Source organism: Bos grunniens, chromosome 19 (assembly GCF_055505025.1).
Source record: "Bos grunniens cultivar Pamir isolate PY7600 chromosome 19, Bosgru_T2T1.0, whole genome shotgun sequence".
In the NCBI taxonomy this organism is placed as follows: Eukaryota; Metazoa; Chordata; class Mammalia; order Artiodactyla; family Bovidae; genus Bos; species Bos grunniens.
Window position 1 is genome coordinate 39,124,127 of NC_141183.1, and position 18,697 is coordinate 39,142,823.

General features: G+C 52.3%; 1 protein-coding gene across 10 annotated transcripts in view; it reads left to right on the plus strand.

Annotated features, from left to right (window-relative positions):
* The first annotated feature begins 3,649 nt into the window (after positions 1-3,649).
* The window catches only part of TRPV3 (transient receptor potential cation channel subfamily V member 3), a 34,615-nt gene continuing 19,567 nt past the window's right edge, over positions 3,650-18,697 (plus strand). For 6 of the 10 annotated variants that reach the window (XM_086359627.1, XM_086359628.1, XM_086359629.1 and 3 more), the window contains exons 1-7: positions 3,650-3,822; positions 7,453-7,573; positions 12,279-12,383; positions 12,509-12,595; positions 13,355-13,509; positions 14,297-14,473; positions 17,208-17,348. In XM_086359627.1, the coding sequence (XP_086215753.1) occupies positions 3,804-3,822; positions 7,453-7,573; positions 12,279-12,383; positions 12,509-12,595; positions 13,355-13,509; positions 14,297-14,473; positions 17,208-17,348 (805 nt within the window). In that variant the 5' untranslated portion in view covers positions 3,650-3,803. The remainder of the gene's footprint in view (positions 3,823-7,452; positions 7,574-12,278; positions 12,384-12,508; positions 12,596-13,354; positions 13,510-14,296; positions 14,474-17,207; positions 17,349-18,697) is intronic. The other 4 variants (XR_015148068.1, XR_015148069.1, XR_015148070.1 and 1 more) reach the window with 1 other exon arrangement.

The window sequence follows — 18,697 nt, forward strand, 5'->3', positions numbered from 1 at the left end:
GGCTGAGTGGCAGAGAACCAGCTGGGGCATGCCAGCCTATCCCCGGGTAAGAAGGGAGACGTGCGGCCTTCTGCTTCCTGGTTCGGTTTGGGAATCCTTGCTTTACTTGTAGGCCTTCCTCAGAAAACACGTAGATGTCAGATGTTTTTAAATTTCTGCAAATTGGATCAACTTTCAGACTTAGTTCTAGAGGGATATTGTGGGTGCTCTTTTGTAAAAGGAATGATTACAACCTTTTGTGTGAACCTGCATTGTTTAAAGGAGGACACAGCTGCAACCAGCCTGATCTTTTTGTGTCTGTTTCTGTCTCTTGATCTCTCTCTATTCCCATGTCCGCTGCTCTCTATCACTCAGAGGTAGCGTGAATCACTGCCACCCAGAATCCCCCACGGGCAGGCTGCTCAGCTCTGCTAGCCCAGAGACAGTTGTGGCCATCAGGACATAGACAGACCCTCCACTGACCTTCAGGTGGGTCCACTCAGGCCTGAGGCTGTTGATGGAGGTCTGCTTGGCTCCTGGTCCCCACCCCCTCCCCTCACTGCACCCAGTGGGGCATTTCCCAGAACAGGCTAAGAGGTCTGTCCCTCCCTGGCTGCACCCACCCCACAGAGATCCCCTTCTCCCTTCTCCTTCCTGGAGAAGGGGATACTTGCGAGCCCACAACCTGGGTCTGATGTCTGCAGGGCTTGGAAGATGTGGGGAAGAGACCTGCTCAAGGGGTCAGGCCTGACTCAGTGCCCTGGGGCCACTCAGTGGCTAAAGCCAGACTTGGCAGAGCATCTCTGATGCCCCCTCAGTTTAGACGTTCCCCAGGGTTGTCACCACTCCTTCAACGTGCCCGAGTCTCTTGCCTCCAAGTCTCTACTCCGTGACTCCATCTGTTTAGACTGTCGTCCAGAAACCATTAGGTGTCATTTCAGTACCATGGTCCTTTACGTCTCTGCACAGAAAAGAATTTGGCTAGAGGCAAAGTGATCGATAAGAAGTGATTTATTAGCATAGGAGGCTTCTGAGGTTTACAAATTGGCAGGCGAGAGACACCATGCCCCAAGAACTTAGTGGGCTACAGTTTAATAATCAAAGGAAAAGTAGGGAGGAGAACTTCTTTGTCTTTCTTGAGTAGACATCATGCTTCCATCATCAGCTCCTTCTCCAGGTTGAGCAAGGGAATTTTCTTGTTCCTTGTCAAGCTAGGCCCACAGATCACTGTGTTTTATGTATACAGAGAGCATGTCCTAGGAATCACGAACTTACTAAGCACACTGGGCAGGATGTGGGGCTCATGCCACCTTTGTTAATTGTCTGGGGGCACGTCTCATGCTTCTGTTGCGTGGTTTTGTTGCTAAGCAAGCCTGCTTGGTTTTGTGGTTAAGCAAACCTTTCTTGAGTAATTACTCATTTACAGGGGTCTCCCATATTTTTTCTACCTACTGTCCCCTAGTGGGATTCACTATTTAATCAGCTGTGTGTGCTCAGTTGCGGTTGTGTCCAGCTCTTTGCAAACCCATGAACTGTAGTCCACCAGGCTCCTTTGTCCACGGAATTTTCCAGGCAAGAATACTGGAGGGGATTGCCATGTCCTCCTCCAGGGGATCTTCCCAACCCAGGGATTGAACCCACATCTCTCGAGTCTCCTGCACTGGCAGGCAGATTCTTTACCACTGTGCCACCAGGGAGGTGATTTAATCACCTACTTTGTCCTTTTACTCTGTCCCTATCACTCCCTCCTTCCAAGTCCAACCGCAAAATTCTTCACTGAATCCCTCCCCCATCCCCCATTAGAGGCGCTTCCTCCTCCTGGGTAGCCCGAGTCCTCTTTGTCCTCTAACCTGTTTGTTGGGGTTAGATTTTCTACCTGAGCCTGGATCCCTTGTGGCTCACAGCTCCTTGAGGGTGGAGACCACTTTCCCCAGTTCTGAACCCTACACTGAGCCCTGGCTTCCTGCCTGGCCTCCCAGTGTGGGCTCCCATGATGTGTTGGATTAAATGGAATTGAATGCAGACCAGCCCCTACTCCACACACAGCAGAGGGGGGCTCCCCTTTCTCCATGCTGGGCATACTGCTTGCCTTTGGGAGGGAGACAGGGGCCATTTTAGCCAGTCTGGCCTTTGAGAAAATGTGCTAACACACACAGCAAAATGCAAATACTCAAGTTGGGCAACAGCTCCACCCTTAGGGCTCAGAGGCAGTCAGGGAGGAGCAGCTGGAAGGGGTGGGGGCTGAGTCAGGAGGGGCAATTACTGGAGTAATAGAGGACAGACTATGTTTGATCTAAGATGGGGCTTTAATGGGGTTTCAGGGAGTGATGAAGCTGGGATGTGTGCTTGGGTCGTGTGCGCGCGTGTGCGTGCACGCATGTGCTCAGTTGTGCTGACTCCTTGTAACCCCTTAGACTGTAGCTCACCAGGTCCTCTGTCCTTGGAATTTTCCAGGCAAGAATACTGGAGTTAGTTGCCATTTCCTACTCCGGGGGAATTTCCTGACCCAGGAATCAAACCCATGTCTTTTGTGTGTCCTGCATTAGTAGGCAGATTCTTTACCACTGGATCACCTGGGAAGCTTTGGGGCCCCCCTCTTCACCCACACCTGAAGCTTGTCAGCCACGGATCCAGCTTTTCTGCCCCTTACTGGCCACAGGTCCTGCTGTCCCATGGTCAGAAGCTTGGCCTGCCTCCTGCCTCGGCCCAGGCCTGGCAGGTTGTGTTGATGAGAGATGGAGGGCCCTGTCCCCATGGTACCCGAGGAAGTCCCTGCTACGTGGCTCACCAGCGCTGTCCCTGTCAGCAGAGACTTCCTGCTCCATCCCAGTCCTGTCTTGCCTGCGGGAACAGGTGTGTAATTCCTGAGTGATGCAGAGACCGTCAGGGCTGCCCCAGCCCTGCTCCACCCTCCTCACAGCTGTGGCCTGGGCGAGGAGGGAGGGCTCAGAGTCTCCCCTGATGCTCCGGCCTTGGAAGCAGGTGGCCTGTCAGTTGAATGCAGGATAAAACAATAACAATTCATAGCTGTCATTGTTTATAGAGTTCTTTCTGTGCTCTGGTCCTTGTTCTAGCCCTTTCTACGTATTGTTGCATGTAAGCTGTGTGGTACCTCTGCAAGGTGGGTTTATTATGCACATTTCACAATGAAGAAATGGAGTTTCATGAGAAATGACTTGCCCAAGGTCATAGTGTCTAGGGGTGAAGCTGTCTGACACCCAGGTCTGTGGTGCATAATTTCTGCTGGGAAGCATTGAATGGAGACTTCTGTCTCCAAGGGGACTTGATCCCAGGTTTTGAAGAATGGAAACCAAGCCTTGGAGATGGCCACTATGGGGTCAGTGGGCCAACCCTTGGTGGTGGCCTTGCCTCCCAGGGTTGGCCCTGAGCACTCAGTTCATTTGGCCTTCCTACCAGCAGGATCTCTGACTTCTCACAGCATCCTTGGGAAGTAAATGTGATGAAGGCATGATGTGAGGCATCAAATACCAGAGAAGAGTTGGACCAGACCCTTAGTCTTGGTACCTGCCATCTCCCTGTCTTCTCCTGGGTTGGGGTGAGGCTGCCCTGTGGGCGTGGGTGACTCAGGCAGCACACGTGGGCGGTGGGCTGGAGCTGGAGCTGTGGCTGGTGGGCGTGGCCTGCCTGGCACCAAGGGCAGGTGACCCAGCCAGTTCTGCCTCTGACACTTCATTCCAGCCATCCCTCTGACTACGATGAGAGCCTCTCGCCGCCTCGGCTGTAGTCCCGCCGGGGGGCCCTGGGCCCCGGACATGCGGTGATCTGAGAGGAAGGCAGCCACTGCCACACCTGGACTTCACCAGATGAGTCTTTGCCGCACAGGTATCGAGTGTTCTTCAAGGTCCCAGGGGGCCCAGAGTGAGGACCTCAGGGGTCCCTCTGGGCTTTGCCTGCCCTTTGCTGATTGGTCTCAGCTGGGACTGGGAGAAAGCTTGGGCCTCTAGCAGGGGAGGCAAAGTTGGATGTGAGCTCTTGGCCACTGGGAGTGTGTGAGAGCACAGGCTCTGATGGAAGTGGGCACCTTCCACCGAGGTTTGGGGGTCTCAGGGAGGGCGGACACTCATAGCTGCCCAGGACAGAGGTGAGGCTCCTGACACCTCTAGCAGGCCCTGGGGACATGAACTCCAGGGCAGCAGTGTGATGGGGGCTCAGGATGGGATGAGAAGGCCCCAGAGCCTGAGAGGGATGGGGCCCAGGTGTCTCACAGGGGCTGAGCCAGCAAGCCCTGGATGGGGGTGGGCCTTGTGGCCCCAGGCCAGCACCATCTCCCAGGAAAGGCCATTCCAGTCAGTGCCGGGGCTTGGGAGGCACTTCCCAGGGGAGGAAGCCGAATCCCTGAGAGAGGGAGGGCCAGGCCTGTGAGAGAGTCCAGCAGGTGAGAACACAGGTTTACGAGGTGACTCAGGCAGCTAATTATAGCTGCTGCAGTCTCTCCAGCCACAGTTCTCCTGACCCTCTCCTGCTCAGGCAGGGACTGCCCTATACTCACTGGCCAGGGCAGAGAAGATGGAGCAGCCAAAGGTCATAGGTGAGAGATGTAAAAGATCCTTTAGCCCATTTCTCTGAAGGGAAAACTGAGTCTCAGGGAGGGATAAGGGACTTGCCCTCCATTCCTCTCTTCCAGTGTTGGCCCAGCCCAGCCTTTAACCCCATCTGTCTACAGGTCGCTTCGGGCTGATGGAGGTGGTATGACTGGGGATATGGCCAGGGACCTGGTGCTGATGGGTCTTTCTTAATGGAATGCCTGAGGCCCCCCCTCGGAGCTCCCTGCCTCACGGTGCCTGCACTCCAGGGCTGATGCCCCCTGCCCCCACCCCCTTCTCTTCCCCTCTTCCAGGGCTGCTCATGTTTAGTTGGTGGCGGGGCGGGCGGGGGGCGGGGGGGTGGAGTTGGTAATGAGGCTCTCTCATTTCTAAACCTCACTACAGTCTCAACCAGGTTACTGCTGTGATGCACAGCACTTTCAGATAATAACTAGAATTATGACTGAACGCTTTACCAAGACACATCAGAATTCCATATAATCTAGAATATCTGCATCAACAGTAACCTGGTTGCTTTAAACGTGCCTTCTTAAGTCTTTTTGTCACTTTAGATAGCTATGGTTTCACTCTGATGCCTCTGCAAAAATGCCTCCCCTTCAAGAAGAGTTATAAAAGGGACTTTTGGAGCAGTGCAAATAATTTTAATGGGAAACCTGATGGCTTCATAAAGCTGTTAACAGAAAGGATGAGGTATAGAGGACTGAGTGAACTGGTAGATGTGGTTATAATCTTGTGGTTTCTATCTTTAAAAATACTGGTTTAAATCTGTTTTCCAGGGCTAAGGAAAATCTTCCCCTGAAACTGGTTAATCGCTGTTTTAATTTGTTTTCAAATTTGTCTGTGCTTTGTGCCTCTGTGTCTGCTCTATGTCTTTGTCAGTGTCGCTAGATCCATTACTTACATCTTGTCTAATTTATAGGATTGTGGTCTCTTACAATACCCAGTCTGTAACCAGGCCTCCAACAAAACGTATATGGCTAAAAATACAACATAAAATCATTGTAATAGTGTAATTCTACATATCAGGCTTCATTGGTGGCTCAGATGGTAAAGAATCTGCCTACAATGCAGGAAACCTGGGTTCCATCCCTGGGTTGGGAAGATCCCCTGGAGAAGGGAATGGCAACCCATTCCAGTATTCTTTTTTTTTTTTAAACTTTACATAATTGTATTAGTTTTGCCAAATATCAAAATGAATCCGCCACAGGTATACATGTGTTCCCCATCCTGAACCCTCCTCCCTCCTCCCTCCCCATACCATCCCTCTGGGTCGTCCCAGTGCACTAGTCCCAAGCATCCATTCCAGTATTCTTGCCTGGAGAATTCCATGAGCAGAGGAGCCTGGTGGGCTACATTTCATGGGGTTGCAAAGAGTTGGATATGACTGAGTGACTAACACTAATACACACAGTCAGAACACAGCACAATCCAGACACCTCCTCCAGAGAGCTCTCCTATGTGGGTCAGGATCACCAATGGCCCCCCTCCACCCAGCTGGGCTCTTCTTATAGAAATCACCCCCTCTGGCCTCTCCGTGTCTCCAAGGGTGGCTCAAGCTAACTGCAGAGTCAGCTCCTATCCACACAACCCTTTCCCCTGTCCGCCCCTTCCTCTAGGGCCAGCCCACCATCCCAGCCGGCTGGCCCCGGCGGCAGCCTCCTCCTGGCCTCTGGTCTCCTCCATCTCCCTCCTATCCACACAGCCCTTTCCCCTGTCCGCCCCTTCCTCTAGGGCCAGCCCACCACCCCAGCTTGCTGGCCCCAGCGGCAGCCTCCTCCTGGCCTCTGGTCTCCTCCCTCTCCCTCGTGCTGTCTCCTATAGGACCCAGATCCCTCTCATGTCCCCCCTGCCCTCAGGCTCAGCCAACTCCTGCTGTTCCAGGCCCAACATGCTCTTGAGCCTCTTACTGCCCAGGGATCCAGTCACACCAGCTCCTTGTTCCTTGCTGAACTTTCTTGACCCCTGGTCTTTGCTCAGGCTATCCCCTCTGCCTGGACAGGCCTCCCCATCCACACAGAAACCTCTAAGTTCCTTTCAGTTTTCTTGGAAGACGTAGCAGTTCCTCTTTCCTGTACTCCCTCCAGCCCAACATAGGGTCCAGCCCATATGAGCATCAGTGAGACAGGTCTGTGCTGAGCGGGGTGAGGCTCAGCTGCTCCCTCCAGTGGGCAGATAGCCACTAGGCTGGTTACACTCAGCTTTGGGGAGGGGAGAAAGATGACCTGTGTGTTAGCAGAAGAGAGCACCAGGGGTGTGAGAAATTAAAAAACCAGAGAGAGCTGGGCTGTATTACTAGGAGCATAGTGTCTAGAACAAAGGAGGTGACAGTCCTGCTCTGTCAAGGAGCATTCTGAACACAGATCCTGAGACACTTAAAAAGCAGAGTTAATTCTCAGGAATCTACCTGGAGATGGGTGGGGCTGGGGCAGATGACTGGAGAGAAGTCAAGGGCATGGTGGTCTCTACCTGGAAGCGCTGATGGGCTCTCCTAGGACCCCCAGGAGCAGGGGTGCTGAAGCAGGGATCAAGAGAAACTGCAGAGACCATCTATACACAGTTGTGTTAGTCACTCAGTCGTGTCTGACTGTTTGTGACCCCATGGACTGTAGCCCACCAGGCTCCTCCGTCTATGGGATTTCCCAGGCAAGAATACTAGATTGGGTTGCCATGCCCTTCTCCAGGGCACCTTCCTGACCCAGGGATCGAACCCAGGTCTCCTGCACTGCAGGCAGACTCTTTACCATCTGAGCCACAGGGATGTCAACCTTATGCAGGGTTGGCAGCCTGGAAAGATAGAAGGAGAATTCCATCCTAGGGAGTATGAGCAGGGGCCACATGGTCTGAAAACCCCCCTGAAGCTCCTCCGTGTCCCCTCAACCTGAGCATCTGCACTGCAATTGTGTTCCAGCCATGAAAGCCCACCCCAAGGAGATGGTGCCCCTCACGGGCAGAAGAGCCACCATCCCCTTTGTGAACCCTGCCATCATGCAGGAGAAGAGGCCATCTGAGATCACCCCCACCAAAAAGAGGTAGGGCCAGTAGATGTGGGCCTGGGTGCTGCGGTGAGAGGCATGGGAGGGGCCTGGCGCCCACTTTCAGGGAGCACTTGCTGGGGGTGGACCTGAGACGCCATTCTTATCTCACCTTGGGTGGCCCGGTGCCCAGCCAGGTATAAGTGGGGATGTATGTGTGTGGAGCGGGGAGCCCTGCATACTCTGGGGCTGAGCTGGAGAGGTCAGTACGACTGGAGGGACTGGGGCACTGAGGCAGAAACATTCAGAAAGGTTTCTGGGGAGGCAGGGAGTTGCTGGAAGTCATCTTGAGACAAGGCGCTGAAAAGTGGGTGGAAATACCAGGTTAGCAGGGGCTCCCTCCTGGGTACATTTTCCATGTCCCCTGGGGGGATTTCATAGCCACTGGGTGCCCAGCCAGGTAATTCAAGCTCTCCAACTCCACCTGTGTAAGGGGGGCACCAGTCCATAGAGTGATGGTTAATTGCAGTTGTGCCAAGAAGGTGCTTGGCACCAAACTTGTTGGCCCCGATGGTGTTTTATTGCCTTGAACTTTGTCTTCCTTGTTGTTATTGTCATTGTCACTCCCCAGGGCCCCTGGGAATGGGGCAGGGCCGGGACAGTTATGACCACTCCCAGGTGAGGACGCGGGGGAGGTGGGAGCAGAGAAAGTACTTCTCTGGGGTCACAGCTGGCCCTGGAGCTGACCCCATTGCAGTCCCCCCGCCCCCTCAGCTGATTTGGTGCCCTTCAGCCTGAGTAGTGGCCCTAGTAAAGAATCTGCTTGCAATGGGGGAGACCTGGGTTTGATCCCGGGGTTAGGAAGATCCCCTGGAGGAGGGCATGGCAACCCACTCCAGTATTTTTGCCTGGAGAATCCCATGGGCAGAGGAGCCTGGTGGGTTACAGTCCGTGGGGTTGCAGAGTCAGACACGACTGAGTGACTGACTCTCTCACTTTCAACCTGAGCGCCCTCCCTCACCCGAGCTGTGCCTCCCTTGGACCCGGGTGGGCCCCGGTCTAGCTTGGCCTGTTTGCCCCGCCTCCTTTACTCCGTCCCAGGCCTGTTTTAGGCCGAGGTGAGCTTGGTGCTTTCCCTTCTGTTGGTTCGAGTGATAATTGCTGAGGTCTTTCGAGCACCAGGCCCAGGGCTGGGCCCAGGCTGGGGAGATTGGGACATGAGAGAAAGAACACCCACCTCTGCTCACAGTCTGGATGGTGAGGGGGCCCCCAGGGAGAATTCGGGGAGTGGCCTGGAGAGAGGGTGGTCTGGGCCTAAGGAGGGGCGGGTTGTTCTGATTCTGTGGGTACTTTGTAGAAGAGCTGGTATTACTGTGGACGATGGCAGGTAGACAGGAAGGGAAAGAGCATTCCAGGCAGGGCTTGGGGCAGGAACCAGTGAGGAGTCCCATGTGTCTAAAGTGCTGGGTAGGTGGGGGAGATGAACCCCTCTGAGGCTGGGTCTTGGCTGTCAGTTGAGATTGGATATCTTGGGGGAAGTGGGGAGCTATGGAGGGCTTTTGTGTGAGAGGGAGGGCATGGCGAGGTTTGCATTGTGGAAATGATACTCTTGGAGAAGGAAATGGCAACCTACTCCAGTATTCTTGCCTAGAGAATCCTGTGGACGGAGGAGCCTGGTGGGCTGCTGTCTGTAGGGTCGCACAGAGTCGGACACAACTGAAGAGATTTAGCATGCATGCGTGCGTTAGAGAAGGAAATGGCAACCCACTTCAGTATTCTTGCCTGGAGAATCCCAGGGAGAGAGGAGCCTGGTGGGCTGCCATCTATGGGGTCGCACAGAGTCGGACGTGACTGAAGCGACTTAGCAGCAGCAGCAATGATACTCTGGGGGATCTGTGTGGATGATGGATCAGAGGGGAGTCTGTTGTGATTGTTGCCCCAGTGATAGGTGGTTAGCCTGGTGGTGAGGCATGGAGAAGCAGGCAGGGATCAAAGAGGTATTAGCATCATGGAGTCTGAAGTATCGACTATGGGAGGGGAGGGCGAAGGAGGACGGAGAGACATTTTCAGTTCTGATGGGGGGATCCAGATGGATGACAGGGCTGTCTCTGACATCAGCACTTCAGAGGAGCAGGAGCAAGGTCAGGAGGAAAGAGCCAAGTTCAGGTGTGAAATGCTGGCTGAGAGGTACTAGAGGCACACTCAGGTGGAAGCTCCAATCTGGAGCATAAGAGAGAAGACTGGGTGGACATGGAGATCAGACAGGTGTCAGAGGCCTGTGGGGGAAGCCTGTTTCTGGAGAGGCTTGCCTGAGTAGGAGCAGAGATACCTGGGTTGTTTTTTTTTTCCTCATGGCAAGTGGGATCTTAGTACCCCCATCAGGGATCAAACACCCATTCCCTGCATTAAGCATAGTCTTAACCCCTGGTCCTCCAGGCCAGTCCTAGAGCAGCGATAACTTTGAAGCTTCCTGCCTCCCGTCCCCCTTCCCTCCCCTCTCACTTTCCCAGGGGAGGTTTGGACCTCAGAAGGACTGAGGACAGCGTTCTAGGAAAATCCCAGGTTCTTCGTGCAGTCAGGCTGCCCTTCTGGGCCCAGCCTGGCTCATGAACTTAGTTCCAGGCTCAGCTCTGCCCATGACCCCTGCCCAGCCAAGGGCCTGGGGTGAGGTGTGACCTTGGTCTTCCAAATAGGTGATCCCTTCTCCTTCCCAAGGCTTTTTGAGGGCCCTCACGTGCCTACTTCTCCCCAGACCCTAAAGATTTAGGCATCTCCCTCAGAACTGAGTATAGGACTCAGGTTTACAAAGAAAAAGAAAGTTAAATATTATACATAAATAAAGATGGCAGCTCTGACTGCTAAGGAAATATGTACTAACGGTGAAATTGGAGGCACCAAAAACTCCAGATTTGAGAGAAATTTTTGGACCTGGAGCTTTTCCTGAAGCATCATGCCCCTCTCTGTGAGAGGCTGCTGGGGTTCCTGTCCCCTGGGCCTTGCCTTGCCCAGGGACACAGGCACAGGACAAAGGCTATAGAGGGCCCTGAAGCTCAGAGCCCTTGGGCTCTCCATGGGACAAAGTAACAGAGAGTCCTCCCCAGCCCAGGGGTTGCCTAGGGATCATTCTCTGCCTTCAGAGGAATAGAAATGCAGGAGAAATGATGCAGGGCTGTCTGCCTGCCTGTGTTAATGGCACGTGGGTGGTGGCTCCTTTTGGGCTGGGTCAAAGATAGGAGTAAACAAAGAGCAGCTGCTGCGGGTCAGGAGCCAGGATGTCACCTGGCCAAGACCTTGACGTCCGCTCATGCTGGTGGGTGAGATACGGCATGTGCAGTGGCAGGCAGGGCAGGTGTGGGACAGGCCGTCCCAGGAGTTAGCTCCTGACCCACAACTGGGTCCTTTGCAGCTCAACTCTCGTTACCCTCCTTCCCGACACTGAAGACCTTCTTTCTCAGTCACAGCCTTCAGCTTCCTGTTGAGGGAAGCAACCTCCCACAGTTTACAGTTTAGGGTTATGTTGGTTTGTTTCCTTATTGGTCTCTTCATCTGTCCACCTGTTTATCCAGCCAAGTATTCATTCCTCATCCATCCATCCATCCATCCGTCCATTCATCCTTCCAAACTATTCATCATCTACCTACCTATTCAACCATCCACTCATCTGTCCAACCAATCATTTTTTTTTTCAACTCATTTATCTTTCACCTATCCATCCTTACACTCATCCATTGTTAGGTCTTCTGAGTATCACGATCAGGGTTGTGTTCTAGAGACTTAGGATGCTGCAACTGTAGTTTCCACCACTGAAGAACTTACAGATGAAAGACAGTGTGTTGTTGTCTAGAGCAAGGAAAGCAATGGCTTCCCTGTGCTATAACCTGGTCTCTTCTTACCAACCCACTGGGACAGGAGCTTTGCAAGGGGAGGCATTTTTGTCTATTTGTTCACCACAGTGTTCCCCAGCTCCTAAAATAGTGCTTGGCAGATTGTACGTGTAAATGTTTGTTAGTAAATGCACTACTGAGCCCAGAGAGGTAGGGTGGGATGGAGGAAGGGCAGGGATTGGACCAACTGGGGAAAGAGCTGCTGGTGTGAGAGTCGTCCGGCTCTGCCTGGAGACAGTCAGCACATCTCAGCCAGGATGTTTTGGGGCTGAGCTGCTAGCAGATGTGTCTTCAGTCGCTGGGTCAGAGCTGCCGTAGTGGTATGGGGACAACTTTGGGGTGATAGTTCTGGGGGACTGCAGGGGTGCAGAGGAAGGTGATCGATCGCATAGGGTGATTGCTGATGCCCATTTCAGCTGGACGGTCCATAAGGAGACAGCTCTGGAGCAGCGTTGCTCCTGAGTCCAGGCCTTAGGGAGCATCTAGCCCAGTCTCTCTAGGGGAGGACACGACCCAGAGAAAGTGAGTGACTACCTGGGGCCACACAATAGGAGAGGCAGAGGCAGCCTAGAAGCCTGGCCTTAGGCTCTCAACTAGGGGTTTGCTCCTTTCTTTTGGAAGAATGATTTGATTTTAGGTCAAGTCGGAGGGGCTTTTGATGGGCAGGAGACAGGAAGGTGGGGCCCAATGTATGAGTGAGCCCTGCCCTCACCTCGCTTATGCCTCATTTCTGGACTAGCTCTGGGCCTTCCAGGCTTGTCTGGGCCTAACTGGGAGTGAGCACTCAGCGAGGTGGGCACCCTTGCAGCGGGGCTGCAGGACACACAGGTGAACAAGCCCTGCCCAGCTCTAATGGGCTTGTTTGGGTGTCCCTCCAGTGCACACTTCTTCCTGGAGATAGAAGGGTTCGAGCCCAACCCCACGGTTGCCAAGACCTCTCCCCCCATCTTCTCTAAGCCCATGGACTCCAACATCCGGCAATGGTGAGTACTCCAGCCCTTGGCCTCAGAGGGTAGGCAGGGACTTGCCCTGGGCCACACAGCCGGGCCTGGCTGTGGCATGCTACCATTGTCCATTTAAAAACTTGTCCCTCCCCACTCCCCTCCAGTGTCTCTGGCAACTGTGATGACATGGATTCCCCACAATCTCCTCAGGATGATGTGACAGAGACCCCGTCCAATCCCAACAGTCCCAGGTGAGCCGGGCCCTCCCCTCCTCCCACTGTGCCCCCAGGCAGTGCTAGAGGGGCCAGGCACCAGGACCCTGCAGAAGAGAGAAAGAGTCCGCTACTGCTGGGCTTAATGTCTGGGCCCATGGCAGTGGCCTGTAGGTCATTTTTGGGGGGAAGGGAAGGAGTATTACATTTTATAAAAGTAATATCCATTCATCATAAAACACCAGAATAACAGCACGCAATAGAATGAGAACTTAATGCAATGCCATATACTTAAACTAAAAATACATGCATGCAACCATCAAACATCAGTGTGTGTTTTACAAGAACACACACGCAGAGAAGGATTACGCAGCAGTGTGTTACTACAGCTGCCTATTTTGAGTGTGGGGGTGGGGAGAGAGATATTTGAATATATTAAAAATATTCAAACAACACAAAATATGAAGGTGCAGTTTCTCTTCCTGTGATCTCGTGCTTTCGAGGTCTTCACGATGAACGGTTAGGTACGAATCTTTCCTGATCATTACAATGTGGAACCAGAGATACAGTTTGCTAAAACGTGATTGCCTTTGGATTAGAAGCGGAGCAGCACACGAATCCCCCCACCCCCTCCCCCAGCACTAAGGGGGACGTCAGGCATTGTGAAGGGCAGATGTAAATACTGGTGCAGCGCCCTGTGGGCAGAGCCTGTGGGCACAGTGGCTCTGTTGGAGGAAGGTGAGACCCTGGGGAGGGGCGATGCACACGTTGTGAGCTGGAAACATTTTCTGGCCTCAGTGCAAACCTGGCCAAGGAAGAGCAAAGGCGCAAAAAGAAGCGGCTGAAGAAACGCATCTTTACGGCGGTGTCGGAGGGCTGCGTGGAGGAGCTGCTGGAGCTGTTGGGGGAGCTGCAGGAGCTTTGCAAGCGGCGCCACAGCCTGGACGTGCCTGGTCAGTGACCGCCTCTGGCCCAGGGCTCAGGGCTGGGGCTCCTGCTCAGCCCCTGCCGTCCACCTCCCTCCCTCCCCCACCACTTGCCCTGACCTCCAGCCTTAAATGCTGGGCTGGCGACTTCGAACCTGATTCTGAGGGCAGTGGGGAGCCATGGAAGGGCTTAGACAGGTTGTGATCATGGTCTGGCTACTCGGCGGAGGATGGGGGTAAATCTGGAGAAGGCCGCTGTTCAGGCAGAGCTGGAACCCCAGCAGCAGGCCTGGGAGACAGAGAAAAACTCTTCGTGGACTCAAAGACCTGAGGAGTGAATCCAGGGTGGTGCCACTTGGACTTGGGAGACTTGGTGGCTGATGGGGCCTGAGCCGTCTTGAGGACCAGGGAAGTAGCGAGTTAAAGGCAGGCGGCTAGCTCTATGTGTAAGCAACCAGGGTGAGGGGTGGTGGGCTTGAGATTTCTGAGGTGGACAATGGGAAGTCAGGCAGTGGGTGGGACTGCCCCCTGCCAGGGAGATGGTACAGAAGGCCATGAGCAAAAGGTCTCTGATAAGACTTTGGGTAACTCACCTGGGAGGAAGGGCCAGCCAGGGGGCTGGAGGAGGAAGAACTGGACAGGAAAGAGGGAGGGGAGGAGCTTGGGGCAGGGAGCTCGGCGGAGGGACTGGGCAGGGTCTTGCGGTCTGGGGCTGCAGCCCCCACAATCCAGTCTCCCCTCCTCCGGGCTGGGCGGGCCCAGGGCAGCCGGGGCCCCACTGTACTGTGGCTCCATCCTGCCCTCCTGCCTGCAGACTTCCTCATGCACAAGCTGACAGCCTTGGACACGGGGAAGACCTGCCTGATGAAGGCCTTGTTAAACATCAACCCCAACACCAAGGAGATCGTGCGGATCCTTCTCGCCTTTGCTGAGGAAAATGACATCCTAGACAGGTTCATCAACGCCGAGTACACGGAGGAGGCCTATGAAGGTACTTGCCTGTTGAGGGGGCAGGGGAGCGGGAATCATGCCACACACAAGCAGTGCTGTCTCTGAAGCCCAAAGCACTTAACATGGTGCCCAGCACCTTCCTTCATTCTACAAACAATCTGAAGCACTGACCATGTGCCAGGCAGTGCTTTTGGCCCCAGAGCACAGGATTGAACAAGACCAGATGAAGCTTCTTGGCTCTAAATAAGGTAATTTCAAAACTGAAGGAAATCTCTATGAAAAGGAAAGTTAAAAAAAAAAAAACCAGAAAAGATAATGTCATCAAGAGTGATTGGGCATGGGCAACTTTAGTGTGGGTGGTCAGAGGGCACCCGAAGCTGGCATGATAAGGCTCCAGGACAAGGCAAGAGCGAAAGCCCAAGACAGGACTGAACTTGACACAGCTGAGTGATGGCAAGAAGGCTGGAGATGAGGTTAGAGAACTGGGCAGGGCTAGCACATGGCAACTGGTAGTATTGTCATCATCATTATTTTTTTCAAAAAAATATGTCATAGGCACCATGTCTAAAATATAAGACACTCCATTTTAAAAAATATTTATTTTTATTGTTCCTGGTCTTAGTTGCAGCACATGGGAAATTTAGTTGTGGCATGTGAGATCTTTAGTTGTGGTCTATGTGGGATCTAGTTCCCCCACCAAGGATTGAACCCAGGCCCCCCTGCACTGGGAGCATGAAGTCTTAGCCACTGGACTACTGGGGAAGTCAAATCACCATTAGCATTATTACAGCCCCATGTGGGTCTTGGTTTTATGGCTTCTGTCTGAGGTGGGCTGGAGAGGGGGCAGTGAGACCAAACGTGGGATGTTTCCTGCTCAGGAAATCCATTGTGGATTATCAGTAAGGTGTGTCTTTGATTTTTTGGAGTCAATAAACATCCTGTTAGGATCTTATGATATGCTTTTGACACAAATGACTGGCCCAAGAATAACTTGATGTCATTTTGCTGATATGTCATGAGTGCTAAACATGTCAGCTTTTTGCAGGTGGGAATCTTGCTTGGGAATTTATTTTTCTCATGGGATAAAGTAAGTTTATTTATGTGTATCTATTTATGTATATATATATTATTACTATTATTGGTTTTTGCCAGTCTGGTGGGTGAAAAGTGTTAAATCATTAAGTTCAAAATTTCCTCTTCCTGATTACCACTGATTCCAAATATCTTTAATTTTCTGTATTGGCTGTGTGTATTTTCTTCCCTGTGAGGTGCTTGTTAATAATCTTTTCTCAGTTTTCTTTTAGGCTTCTTGTCTTTTTATTGATTTGTAAAAGCTCTTAATCCATTATGGACTCTTAAAAACACATTGCCTCTTTTATTCATCTCAAATATTTCCTGCAGTCTATCATTTGTTTCACTTTCTTTAAGATGTCTTTTGAAACACAGAAATGTGTTTAATTTTTATGCAAGCAAATGTATTTAATTTTTATGTAAGCAAATATATTGGTTTTTTTCTTTATGGTTTCTGCATTTTGGATTTTGCTTAAGGTTTTCCCTGCAAAAAGTCACAATATTGTAAATTATCCTCCAATTAAAATAAATAAATTAAAAGTTTAGTTTACAAGCAATTTACCGGTTTTTAAAAACTCTTAGTTTTTTAATCCACCAGGCTTAATTTTTATGTATGGCATGATTACAGCTCTTTGGAAAATGCTATTTCTGGTAGGAAGTTCTGAGACCTCCCTACCCCCCAGGCTTCCAGTCCCCTCTGTCTGGAGGTTCTCTAGGCTCCACCAACAAGGTCAATGTCCCCCTGCTCCCTCCCTGCTTCTTCTCCCCTGTTCTCTTTCTTAGTCATCAGGGCACTGTGCACCCAGCACCCAGGCTAGATGCCTGGATCTTGCCTGAGGCACGCCTCCTCCAAACCCCACAGACCATCCTGAGGACTCTTCCTCCTAAGGATCTTTGGGTGCACTGGATGGACAGCTCTTCACATGTCTGGGCTACTTTTTACACATCTTCCAATTTTGCAGCCAGAGTGATCTGAAACACATATGTACAAACCCCCAAACTTCGGTCATGTCACTTCTCTGCTTCAGTGCCTTTATGCCTTCCTGTAGCCTTTAAGATAAAGTTCTGATCTCTTTTTTAAAAAAAAAATGTAATATTTACTTATTTGACTGCCCCAGGTCTTAGTTGTAGCATTTGGGATCTAGTCCCTTGACCAGGGGTTAAACCCAGGCCCCCTGCACTGGTAGCATGGAGTCAGCCACCAGACCACTGGTGAAGTCCCTGAAGTTCTAACCTCTTATCCTGAGTTAGGAGGCTTTGAGTTGGCCCCATCCAGCCTGGCTACACTTTCGTGATCCCAGCTGAGAGGCCACTTATGGGAAGCACCCCAGTCCTCCAGGTTGTGTTAAGAGCACCTCTGGGTACCACAGCTCCTGTACTTCCCCCATCGTAGCACTAAATTCTCAGGGAGACTGTGAGCTTCCAGAGGACCAGAATTAAAACTGTAGCCCTGTCCCGTTGTGTTCCCGTTGGAGCACAGAACAGATGCTCCAAGGATAATCCTTGCTTCCAGGCAAGACTGAATGAAGCAAAGAATGAAGTTAGGACTCTTGGTAGCTGGGCGACGCCGACCAGACAGGCAGCTAGTATTTCTCAATGGTCCATGGAGGGTACAGAGGCTAGAGAAAGGAACGGCCAGAGAGCGCGTGGTACCCCGGGTCCCAGCAGCTGAGCGCCCCTCACCCACCCCGACCGGTCCACAGGGCAGACGGCGCTCAACATCGCCATCGAGCGGCGGCAAGGAGATATCACCGCGGCGCTCATCGCGGCTGGGGCGGACGTCAACGCCCACGCCAAGGGGGTCTTCTTCAACCCCAAGTACCAGCACGAAGGCTTCTACTTCGGTGGGTGCGCCCCCGCCCGGGTTGGGATCCAGGGTCTTGGGTCCAGGGTCCGGGGTTCGGGAGGGGGCGGAGGGCGGGGCGGGGCTCCTTCCCTGAGAAAGGCACCAGCAGACTGAGCGCTGGAGACCCCACTGCCAGCCTCTGCCTGCTGGGTTGTGTGGGAGAACCCTGGAGGACAGAGCTGTGACCAGGGAGGCGGCAGGGGCTGATGTATCCGAATGGGACCACCAGGCTGGACCAGAGAGGAAGCAGCAGAGTAGTGGGGAAGATGGGGTAGCCTGCATTCCAGAAGTGTCCCCTGGGGGTCTTAGTGGGGACATAGGCATTCACCTGAGCAGCCCTCTGCAGGGAACCAGGACCCGGAGGGAGGGCAAGAAGAGAACCCAGTTTAAACCCTAGTTGATGGGAGAGGAGACAGGTTCTGAGAAGGGAAATGACTTGTCCCTGTGTAGCAAGGAGCTAATGTAGGCATTCAGGCTGCCAGCTCTGGCCTCTGTTCCCTATATCTAGTGCCTCTCAGGACTGCAACAGGGAGGAAAAAGTGAGAAGATGAAAATTCCCTGGCTAACACTCTAGGGAGTCCAAAAACAATTGGGGTTAGGCTGTGTTGCGTTAAGTCCTTCAGTTGTGTCCAACCCTCTGCGACCCATGGACTGTAGCCCACCAGGCTCCTCTGTCCATGGAATTCTCCAGGCAAAAATACTGGAGTGAGTAGCCATTCCCTTCTCCAAGGGATCTTCCCAACCCAGGGATGGAACCTGGGTCTCCAGCATTGCAGGCAGATTCTCTACCATCTGAGCCATCAGGGAAGCCTTATCCCAGATGAAAAATAAAAATTTTAATATATGTAATTTAGATACAATGAAGTTACTCATTTTAATGTAGAGTTCTGTTCATTTCCATAAATGCATACAGTTGTGTAACCACCACTATGATCAGGACAGGGAACAAAGAGCTTCATCCCACCAAAAAATTTCCAAGTACAACTTTGTAGTTAACGCCTCTTCCTAGAAGGCCCTGATTGATGGCCATGGATCTGTTTTCTCTTCTGGGTGTTTTTTTTTTTTTTTTTTTTTTACTGTTTTTAACCTGCAGGACTAGTTAGCCTATAGGACTAGATGGGTCTGGGCAGCCTCTGGTCTGACCTGGCTGGGAAACCTTCGTCCGGTGGGATGAGGAGAGGGGACAGGATGGAGACTGGCAGGGAAACAGCATAAGACTCGATGTCCAGCCCTGATTCTGTCCCCCCCTTTGATGTGTGACCATCTGTAAGTCACTTGCCTTCTCTTTTCTCAGTAAATATTTGTCATACTATATACACCAGGCATTGTTCTAGGTATTTGAAATAT